We start from the raw sequence: 12269 nt of genomic DNA, 5'->3' as shown, positions 1-12269 counted from the left end.
GCAAAAAAATAAAAATCCCAGTGGTGAATAAATACCACCAAAAAAAAGTTTTATCTGAAAAAAAAATGCTAAATTAATATGGGTACAGTGTTGCATGACTGCGGAATTGTCAAAGTGTGATACCACTGAAAGCTGAAAATTGGCCTGGACAGGAAGGGGGTGAAAATGTCTGGACTTGAAGTGGTTAAAGTGAGAGTAAAGTTAACTTTTTTTTTTTATTAAAATAAACGTTTCCTCCTGAGAAGAAGAGATTAAGGGGGGATATGATCAACATGTATAAATACATCAGTGGTTCATATCGTGAACTCAGTGTAGAGCTGATCACCCTGAGGTCATCACAGAGGACAAGGGGGGAACTGTTTACGTCTGGAGGAAAAGAAATTTAATCTCCAAACACAGAAAGGTTTCTTCACAGTGAGAGCTGTGAGAATGTGGAATAGACTCCCTCAAGAGTTGGTTCTGGCCAGCTCAGTGGATTGCTTTAAAAAAGGCCTGGATTCTTTCTTAGATATACAGAATATAACTGGATACTAACATTTATAGGTAACGCTGATCCAGGGAATATCCGATTGCCTCTCGGGGGATCAGGAAGGAATTTTTTTTCCCTGCAGGAGCAAATTGGATCATGCTTTGCTGGGGGGTTTTTTTTGCCTTTTTTTGTTTTTTTACTGATTGAAATGGATGGACTTTTGTCTTTATTCAGCCAGACTAACTATGTAACAAACATGTTATACTTTGTCCAATACTGTTGCATAAATTGGCCCTAAACCTTTTTCGGTTCCCCTGCTTGAGCTTTAGGCTGCTTCTCTTCTACAAGTGCCTCAATAGCAAGTCACTTGCTATGGGGGCACTATGTGGGCTCTATTCTGAGCTGGTCTGTGTATATCCATTGACGCCCACAGCATGGCTTGGCTCCACCCAGCACTTCCTCCTCACTGGATTTAACTGACAGCAGCAAGAGTCAATGGCAGCCATGGATGCATTAAAGTGGTTCTAAAGGTTGAAGGGTTTTTTTTACCTTGCAAGGCGGTTTGGGAGTGAGCACACACGAGTGCCCCCAGAGCAAGCAGCTTGCTGTGGGGACATTCATCAGGGGGGAAGGGCCAAGAGTTTCGGCAGGGGACCCGAGAAGAGGAGGATTGGGACTGCTGTGTGCAAAACCATTGCACAGAACAGGTAAGTATGACATTTTGTTTAAATAAAATCTGAACCTTTAGTATCACTTTGAGAGAGCAGAGTGGGGCTGCTAGCTGGGACAATGCTGGATTGAGAGTGATGTCATGTAAGTATTTGGGGGGGAGAGGAGAGAGGCCCAAACGGTGGAAGTTTTGTTTTTACACTAATTCTTAGAATTAGTGCTTTTAGAACCACTTATCTAGCACATTTCCCTTTTGAAATTAGGAAAATCGGGTCCCTTGATAGACAGAAGGTATCTCTTCTACTTGAGTTTCACATAAATTGTTTTTGTAAAAAATATTCCTAATTTTTAACAGGAGTACGGTAGGTAATCCACTAGCTCCATACTTGCAATGCAATCCCCTATATTCCCCTATGTTCCCCTTTTTTTTTTTTTGTAGCTGTGCACTCCTCACAGATTCTTTAATCTTAAAATTGTGCAAAATCTGAAAAACATGGTTGTACGTGGCATAAAGCAGGTATTCATACTTTTTACATTTTTTGGATGTGGACCAGATGTGTTCCCAAATTTATGCAGTTTATTCTATACACCTCCACACACACACACACACACACACACTCAGGACAGGTCAGACTATTGGCAACTACTTGCCATATATTCTTACCCCTAGATAGCGATCAGATTTTCAGACCAGTACATGAAACGTTCAGATTATTATCTGAACTATCCATAAATTAGTAGTTGGGAATAAACTACAGTTTGAATGAGACAAAATAGTGTTTTTGTAGTAAGATTTTGTACTCTTTAAATGGTCTTTTTATATTTTTTTCCTAGATTTATATCTTTTATGACACCTGGTTTAATGCAGTATATGGCAACATTTTGTGACTAGGATATATATTCTGTTGATTTAGTATGTTCTATATTTTTAGAGGATTAGGCTCCGCTTTAAAAGCTTTGTTCAGAAATAGACATGATAACCATGCAAGTGCTGTGTATGTTCCCCATGACATGCAATGACTCCTACTTTGGAAAATCTATTAGTGTTGAATGCTGGTTGTCGGTAATTTATCACCGATGGGAATACAACAGGAGTACTAGCCTCAAACTATGAGAAGAGGTTTTATTGTGCAGAAGTGGATGCGGATACACGTACATCTGGAAAAACAACAGAAGTGTTTAATATTTCTGTAAAGGTATTTGTGTGTTTGACAAGTGTTAATGGTAACCACTTATCTGAAGCCAACTATAGATATTCAATTAATCCACCTGGAAACCTGATAGCTGCCGCATGGTGGAATAATCACACCCAAGTCCACTTCTACTGATTTGGTATTCTGTTTACAGCTAAATTAACATGAATATTGTACTTGTGTAATTGTCAGCCCCCCCAAAAAAAGTGGATCTAAAAATTATTATAAGAAGTCAAAATAAGGTTCAGCCCCTGCCAGTGCGTGGGTATTGCCCCGAGACTCTGGTTCACTCATGCCACATAGACTGTGGTTTTGCAGGCCATACTGGATTCTTAGTTTATTTAGCAGGAAATTTGAGATTTCATGTCATTCTTATAGTTGGGTGGATCGGTAGCGGAACAAGGAGCCTAGCAACGACAGGCAGTCAGGCAATTGTAGGAGATTGCTGGGGTAAAAAAAATGTAGGAATTCAGCAGATAGGTCGTATCCGATCAACATGATTTTCAGGTTTGTTTATGCTTTGTGATGCCATATAGGTAGTAAGTTAAACTTTTGTAACAATATTTTTTTTAAAAGTGTTATAGTAAGTGATTGCATATACTGCTTACATATATTTCTAAGAAAAGCCTTCAATGTGTGTATTCTATTTTCAGAGATTTCCCCTCTTGTGAAAGAAGAGCCTTCCCCGATATCAAAAATGCGACCCGTGACTGCCAATGTAACCACCATGCCAGTAAACACCGTGGTATCAAGGCCACCACCACAGATACATGTAGCGCCTCCTCTGTCTTTGGAGCCCACAAACAGTCTGTCTATTAGCTTAGAAAGTCAGCTGGAAGCATTCTTAGATGGCACTCTGCCATCAGAAACTAACATTCCTCACCTGGATAGTCACAGTGACGGCAGAGATACATTTTCTCTAATAGACGACTTGAACAATGATCTTCTCCAGCACCATAGCATACTGGACCATGATCCAACACCCATGGAAACCACGGACACGCCATTCACTGCAAACAGCTGCTTGTCCCTAGACCTTCAAGACACCAACCTGGACAACATGGAGTGGCTGGACATTACCATGCCCAATTCAGCCTCTTCTCTTACTCCCTTGGGCTCAACTATTCCAAGTATGTTCTCCACTGACTTTTTGGATACTACCGACTTGCAATTGCAATGGGAATAATCTTTTTTCTGTTGGTCTCAGAATTGGATTTCACTTTTAAAACATGGGCTGGATGTATGGCTGTAACTGTAGAAATTACACAAATAGAACAGAATGAGGTCTACAGTTTTTAACTGCACTGGATACCAATTTCTGTGTTCAATGCACCACTAGGGAGGGTAGCTATGTTTAAAAAGACAAAAAAAAGTGACCAGTCAACCAGTAATGGCAGGTCAGATATTCAGATTAGATCCAGAGGGATTATCTCATATACCATTGCAACGATGAGTGGATCATTTGTACAGAAATATAGGAATTAATGTTTCAATTTTTTGTTTTGTTTTAAAGAAATAACTGCACTTGACTGTTCCTGTGAACAGGCTGAGCCAATAGGAATACATGGCAAAGCGCTGGCTGGTTCAGGGTTCATACAATAAAATTGTTTGCGGAGTGTAAGCACACATACTATAATGTGTGATTGGCTTTATGAATCTCTTGGACAATGTAACCTTAGATATACTTTACAGTTTTTTAGGTAACAAAAGTAACTACAAAAGCCCACATTTTCAGAATTTGTTGAAACTGAACTTGTAACAGATAACCTGGGCAGTAACTGTAATTCAATTGCTGGCAAATGGGGAATTCATAAGTGATTGAGCGCTACATTTTACAGAGGTTTTTGAATGAAATCTCACTTGCTCTGTTGATATTTGCTTTATTTTTTATTTCATTATTGTTTTTTTGTTTTTTGTTTTTTTGTTTTTTTACGTTTCGTAACAAAAGGATTTTTATGGCCACTACTCCGAAACAAGCTGTAATATAATTGTACAAATATGTATTAAATGATTTTATAAGAATAGCTTACCTGCTATGAATTGAGCGCACAAATTTTGCTTATTTTGAAAAGACATAACACACCAAACAATCAATGCTTGGCTCAGTTATTTATATTCTAGTCCAATATCTAGAAGTGAATAGCTGGTTAGTCTGGGACAAAAATGTGTAAGAATATTTTTGAGAAGTTGGAAAGTCATGTAGATAAACTAAGAGTTCCTTGAGTCTATGAATGGATGAACTGAAACATAAATACGCAAAAGAATTGTAATTTTGATGACTTAGAATAACAATGTACTATTTCGGCATGTTAAAGGGGGCAAATGCTTATGAAAGTTGCCTTTTTGCAGCTTAACATTTTACTTTTGCAGGCTTTTATTCCTTGCATTTTCTATCATTTCAGGCATGAGTTGATTGAAGGATACCACTCGAAAGTAAAAAGTGAGAATTCATTTTTTAAGAAGGCTAGCTCCTCTAAGTCCACTATCCTTTTGGGCAAAACAGTACAAAAGGAACATGGCTCCTAACCTTCTATTTTAAAGTGTCTATCAATTTAAGATCTAAATTTCCTAGCAACCCTCGAAGCTAAGCTACAAACACCTAGTTGCAAAGTGGAGGAAACCACACTTTTATCATGGGTGTGTTAAACACTTTCAAATTAAGAATGATCAATTATGCAAAGTCCTTTTTCCATAACCTTTTTGCCGCAATCACACCAGAAAACGTGTTACTGTTTTGTTTTTTGTTTTTGTTTTTTCTTTGTTGGGGTTTTTTTTTTTTTTTTTGAAGACCCCATTTTAGCTGACTTGCATGAAGAATGCAAGTCAAGGCACCAAAGAAACAGTATGCAGGACTTTTTAATGCACCACAATGCAACATGTTTATTGCCCCGTTAAAAAAAATAGGATTTCATTGTGTATTTTACTTGTGCTTGAAAATTAAGCAAAATACATGAGATCACATCATGTATTAATAAACGCTTGCTCTGCTGTAAAATGTAGATGAGGGTGGTATCTGGTGCTTTTCTTTGTGATGTTAAATTGTATTGGCAACCATTATTTTCAAAAGCTCTTAAAGTAGCCATTACGTGAACATGTTCTTACAAAAAACTTACAAAGAAAAGAAACGTGACGATCTAACTGGCAAAAGGGCCTAGGCGATTACAGTTTCTGGAAAATTAATGTATACAATTGGCCTTACTATGCAGCATAGTGTATTTGCTCTTAACAAGTTGGTTTCTATGCAGCCTATTAGAAAATGTATTAAAGTGTTACTAAACCCAAGACCCTGCATTCACTATATCTGGTCTCCCACACACACACAACATGGAAATGCAATTATTTTAGTAAATATAAACTGCTAAATACCTTTTCTCAACAGCAGTTAGAGCAGTCTTGTGACTTCTATCAGTGTCCAGCAGAGCACATGTTAAAGCTCTTAGTTTTCATGGACGAGTTTTCATTCTGCTCTAGGAGGATGCAGGACCCTTAACCTCTGTCCTGGACAGTGCTGATTGGCCTTGTGCTGATCGCATGCACTCTCCCACGGGAACAAAGGCCTCTCTAGTAATACACACCAAACTGAGCATGTGCAGAGTGACTACAAACAATGTCTTATCAGGTGATAAGAGAGGGACACTGGAAGAAGGGGATGATCAGAGAAGTCAGGATCAAGCAGCCTTTTCACACAATGCAGAGGATAAAACCCCTTAAGTTTCACAGTGAGTATAACAAGAATGCTTTACTATATATACAGACTGATTTTACTGTTGTGGGTTTACTAACAAATTTAGTAATTTGAGATTGAAACTAGTATATTATTGATTAATTTTAAATCTTTCCCTGGTAGAATTTTTCTTAAACGTTTTTACATATAATGCTGTTTTTGCCTGATGCATATAAATAAAAAGGAGAGTAAGGAGGCGAGTGTCAGTTGTGAGGGCATCCAGTGCATGTGTGTACACAGTGTAAGGCTGACCATACATGGATTGTTGTTTTTTTGATCAGCCAACAGGCTGAATATTGCTCCATCTATGGCCAGCTTAAGACTTTCCACTGAGATTTACCAGATACCCATAGACTCATATCTCGGTTCTGTACTGGAGGCAGTCAAACCTACTGAGATGGATATGGAACTGAACAGCACAGAATTGGATTTAGCACAATCTCATCAACAACAGGATTGTATCTTAACAAGGATGGTGCAGAGACTGGGGTACACAGGCCGAATATCAGCTGGTACAGTAGAAACAGGATCATTTTCAGCCTGTGTGTACAGCTGCCTGTCTGACAGGAGCCAATCTTATGGCCAGCTTCTGACGAACGAGCATGCTCAAAAAACCAGCAGCCAACTGACATCTGATCAGTGCTGTCAGCCAATGGTTGCCAGCACTGACCAGTGTATCCTGGCGGAGGGGGGTAGTCCCCATGGCACAGCGAGGGAGATCGCTGCACTGACATAGTTTGTGTTAGTACTGTGATCTGTCAGGGGTATTTTTTTTTTTTTTTTGAATGAAAAAAAACTTACTGTGTACAAGGTTTAAATCTCAAGTAAAATGTTAACGCATTAGTAATGAAAATAGGACTACTTTATGAGAAGTGAACTAGCCCTATAAATAAACCATTCATTTTCTGATTACGTCTTGCAATTTTCTGCACCCCAAAAATTGTGCCAAAATGTGAGGTATGGAGGTATAGTTTGTATTCTTGCAGGATCCCATCATGTAAACCAATCTTATTTGTACTTTAAGATACAAGTCTATTATGATCTAACTGTTCCTAAAATACATGGGGCAAGATTATTTTACATTAAAAATGTTTTGTGCAAACTCATGCTACAATCGGGCTATATATGAAGTATAAACGATCACAAATGCCAACATTTTTAGAGGTCAAATAGGTTGCAGTGGTTGTATGTGATACGCTATACTTTTTCAACAGAGGTGAATACAGTAGCAGAGGAACATATACAACTTAATGCCATGTGCTGTTGGAGCAGGAGCTGTGACGAGGTCATATGGCATGCACATTGAGTAGTATAGTGGATGTTCCCTCGCCATAAGAATGCACAGGCTATATACCCTGCACACTGATCCAGAAGAAATTTTCCAGGAGGGCGGTTGTACAAAAGTTGATCCGTAGATTGACTTCTGTATAACCACAGTACCCATACATGGATCAAATGAACTGGGTGAATTTCAATCCATCTATGGCCAGCTTAAGGTGCCTGAGCTAAATAACAACTTTCCCATGGCACTTCCTGGATTAAAATGTAATAGAAACATTGTAGTAATAGTCTGTAAAATCAGTACTGATGGCACTATATACATATACCAATATACAAAATCTAGTAGACTTCTGAACACTTGGGCCATATATTTGCAGATCCATGCAGATGATAAATTACATATTTTTATCCAGTTATGTACTGATTAGAAATGTTACACTTTTAATCTGTGCGTGCTTTGTACTTTATTAGCTTCCTTTAATCCCCTACAGGCCTACACAATTGGGCTAATGCTGGGGGTGGGCGGACCTGCAATGTGAACCAATCTAATGCATGGCACAATGCTGTCAATTTAATACTGGGAGATTGCTGATAATGGAGAACAGAGAAATGCCAAGTACACACAATGAGAAAATTGTACAAAAAATACCACTTTCGGATCAACCGCCCGTTAATCTGATCAATAATACACAGCTTTCAAGAGCTGATCACGACAGTTCATGCACAATTATCCGAAGGGACAATCATGAAAATTTTTCTCGTACAATAACAGAGCGAACGATTTTTGTTTTAATCAGTACAGTATTCATCATTACAAAATTGAGTGACCAAGACTGCGCATTTTCCAAAACAAAAATTACATTACATAATCACAGAAGTTGTTTTCTGTTTTACAAGAATTTTCGTAACTCTAGTAATCTATTTGTCTTTGACAAAAACTGATGATCATTCGTCTGATATTCTCATCGTGTGTACTAGGCTTAAGCGGTTATTACACACCTTTTACTGTCCGGGCAGCATCCTGGGCAATCACACAACAGTGTTGCTTCATTGTAGTGAAGTCATTGGGCTGTCTGGATTAGAGGACTTGACAGATCAGAATTCGAGATCTTTTAAAAGGGAAGACTGCTGGCATATGTGTTTTAACAGTGTATTTACCTGCTTGCTTGAAGTTCAGCTTTAAAATGATGCTATAGTAAGTTTATTAGTCCACTGGAAAGCATGTTTATTTGGTTCAGTTACTACCAGTTACCACAAAAGGCTTAATTACAAAACCTCATGTAAGCACTTTGTAAGCAAGCTTTTTATCTACCTTCCTTTTAAATATGAATTGCCAAAAGGCCTGATAAAGTTAGTGTTCTGTATCTGTGCTAAGTGAAAGATGTACCAAAATGGCTACATACTGACCCTATTTCAACGGACCACAATACTAATGCTGTAGCCTGGACAGGTACCATTTGCTCTAAACATATTTTCAATGTAATGTTGATTCCACCAATGCACCACCAAAACACTTGTGTACAGGTTGAACTTAAGACTTAAGTGTACAAACATGGAAGAACAGGATTGTTTCTACATGCAATGAGTAGTTGGTACATGATACCTGCTGCTGTTGACATACTAATAGCTACCCAGAAGAAAGGACAGTGCAGCTTTGAATGCTTATAGCATTCTCCTAAATTGTAAATGTAAAAGTAAAATGTATGACCCATTAATGTAAAGTACTTTGTTGAACTGTTGTAGCTTATGCTTGCTCCTACACCTTTCAGCTTTAAGTTGTAATGTTATTGTGCATTGCTTACAGCACTATTCTCTTGGCTGGAAGCTACATAGTAGTTGTGCTACTTCTCACCAGTCACCCAATGGTTCTCACCTTCCTGGTCAATATGTATTAAGTCACTGAAATTGTAAAAAAAAAGGACGCTTTTGATAAAATCTAGGGAAAAGTTTTTATTAAATCCGCTTTCAACAGTGCTGAAAGCTTCAAATGGCAAGTTTTGCATATGTAATAGGACCGTAGGCCATTTGTGCTTGTCCTTCCCTTCTAAATATTGCAGGCATCAAACTGTCTGGGGCTTTAGTGATAGAGCTTGGTTGCAAATAATCATAGAGGCTGCAAATTGTTACTATAGTCAGTGACCTGCAACCAAACTGTCCTTCACATGCCTGCTGTCTAAAGCAGGAACCACAATATGGGTGAATGGGTAATATGGACATATCTGTTTCAGTAGACTTTTATAATTAGTGAAAAATTTAAAGAGTTTAAAAAAGCCAAACTGCATTATGTTGGTAGCCCAAGTATCATTGCGTATTTGCTCTGTAATAATTATAAAAATGTATTTAGTATGGTGTTAAAGAGAGATTATTCAGGTGTGCCTGCTTCTAAGATTTTCAACAGTATCAGCTTGCAGGTTGAGGTATGGGCTGCCTAATCATGAACCAGGTTGTTAAAGATGGATTAGAGTGGACAACCCTGCTCATAGTAAATCCCTGAAGTCCTGTGGGTTACCAGCATTTGGGGTCTGTCTTCACAACCCATTGACTAAAAGAGTACAATAAGCCATACATGGGCTGCCACCTGCTCTTTAGCAATGCTGGGAGTTTCACAAACTATTGATATAGCAAGACAAGCCTTGTATTTCGTTTGCAAGAAAAAAAAAATCTGCTTGATATATTGGACGTAACTGAAGAAAAAATTTTTTTACATGTTGCTGAAAGAAATATTTCAGAGATTTCTGTAAATAGAACACATTTCAGGATTTTCTGATTTTTGCTACTTTTATTTGAACATACGGTAATCAGAAGATCTGTTTGCATCAGTCCCTTCTACCGCTTTACAGTTTCTGTGATTTCAGTGATTCTTTCATTAAATTTATAGCCATTAATTGTGCAGTAGGAAGACATGAAAGTTTAGGTAGGAGACCGTCTGCAGTGATTATTGGGACTGCAGTGAAAACCTCCCATAGAACTGAAGAATCTGTACAATCAGAGGACAGCAGTTGTGACCTTGATCAGGGGCCTGTTCATGTATTCATGCCTTTCTATGAAAAGTTTTGATGCCTTTGTACATGCAATTTGCACCCCCTGCAATCAATTCCTTAACATGATGTTCGAATGCCAGATGTTTTGCACATTGTATATATGTAATGCATACTGTATTTTTATATGTGTAGCACATTTATCATTGGATATTTTGTACATAGTGGCAGTGTTGTAGCTACTGATAAATTGTTGAATAGGAGCATCATGTTTCTGCATTTTTGTGTTCAAAAATAAAAATAAATATACCTTTCTTTTGAAATATGGTTTGATATTATTTTCTTTTACTGTGAATAATCTGTATAATAGTAGCCTTGAGATTAAGCTGGTTTAACTAGTAGATTTTCTTCAATTCTGTAATCGTTAATGGGGTCAAATTGATGTTTGATTTCGGCCACAGTGACCAGAAAGGAGAAGGATGGAAAATGTTTCTCCAACAAATTTCTAACAGTCTATGGCATTGATTTACCGAAGGCAGATAGGCTGTGCACCATACAAGGTGCAGTTGAACTCTGCAGGTGCAATTGCTCCAGAGCTTTGTAAATGAAATAAAGATTCACTTTCCAAGGAATACCCAATCATTTGCAAGGAAAATTGAAAAAAAGCACATTTGCTTGCACATGATTGGATGATGGAAGTCAGCAGAAGAATCCTCAATGCACTGTTTAATTGAGCAACTATGTGGCAAATGAGGTTTAATGTTGATAAATGTAAGGTTATGTTTTTGGGGGCAAAGAATATGCATGCATCATACATACTAGGGGGAGTACAACTGGAGGAATCAATGGTGGAGAAGGATCTGGGGGTTCTGGTAGATCACAAGCTTAATAATGCCATGCAATGCCAAGCTGCGGTTTCTAAAGCAAGCAAAATCCTCTCTTGTATTAAGAGGTATAGACTCCAGAGAGAGATATCATATTACCTCTATACAAATCATTAGTAAGACCTCATCTGGAATATGCAATTCAGTTTTGGGCACCAATTCACAAAAAGAACATTGGGGAACTTGAGAATACAGAGAAGGGCAACCAAACTGATAAAAGGCATGGAGGAGATCAGCTATGAGGAAAGATTTGAGGAACTGAAATCTCTATTGAGAAGAGGAGATTAAAGGGGGATATGATCAACATGTATAAATACATCAGTGGTTCATATAGTGAACTTGGTGTAGAGTTATTCACCCTGAGGTCATCACAGAGGACAAGGGGGGAACTCTTTACATCTGGAGGAAAATAAACTTAATCTCCAAACACGGAAAGCTTTCTTCACAGTAAGAGTTGTGAAAATGTGGAATAGACTCCCTCAAGAGTTGGTTCTGGCCAGCTCAGTGGATTGCTTTAACCATTTGACGCCCGGCCTATGGCCGAATGGCATCTGGAGAAATGTACTAGCTTTCCAGGAGGCCGCCATATGGCATCCTCCCGCACATGCGCAGTTCGCGCGCTTGCAGAGCCGCGATCTGTCACCGGCCGTGTACCTCACACACGGCCGATGACAGATCTGAGTACCGGCCCCCGTTGCCGGTACCATGTGACCTGCTGTGACCAATCACAGCAGGTCACATGACAGTTGTATACAATGATGGCTTCATTCATGCCATCCATTGTATAATAGTGTCTAGCTGTGAATGGTCACAGCTAATCACATGCACATGTCATGTGATTAGCTGTGGCCAAATCACAGCTAAGCACAAAAAAAAAAATCCTGAATGAATTGATGTCATTCAGGTAAATGCTTGCTTATAGCAAAGTAATTCTTTGCTATAAGCAAATTGTGTAAAAAAAAAAAAAAAAATACTGATCACTTCCCCAAAGTAATACAATGTTACTATGGTAACATTGTACTACTTTGGACATAGTGAAATATGAAAAAAAAATCTTAAAAAAAAAAAAGA

General features: G+C 38.3%; 1 protein-coding gene across 4 annotated transcripts in view; it reads left to right on the top strand.

Moving 5' to 3' along the window:
• The window catches only part of MRTFB (myocardin related transcription factor B), a 261703-nt gene extending 251066 nt beyond the window's left edge, over positions 1-10637 (top strand). For all 4 annotated transcript variants that reach the window (XM_089679049.1, XM_089679047.1, XM_089679048.1 and 1 more), the window contains one exon: positions 2985-10637. In XM_089679049.1, coding sequence (XP_089535175.1) covers positions 2985-3517 — 533 coding nt within the window. In that variant the 3' untranslated portion in view covers positions 3518-10637. The remainder of the gene's footprint in view (positions 1-2984) is intronic.
• The last annotated feature ends 1632 nt before the right edge of the window (positions 10638-12269 follow it).

This window comes from Staurois parvus, unplaced genomic scaffold, assembly GCF_062004578.1.
Source record: "Staurois parvus isolate SC_StPar_1 unplaced genomic scaffold, SC_StPar_1.0 ptg000217l, whole genome shotgun sequence".
Lineage (NCBI taxonomy): Eukaryota > Metazoa > Chordata > Amphibia > Anura > Ranidae > Staurois > Staurois parvus.
The sequence above is the reverse complement of the archived record's forward strand: the minus strand, read 5'-3'. Positions and strand labels throughout refer to the sequence as shown.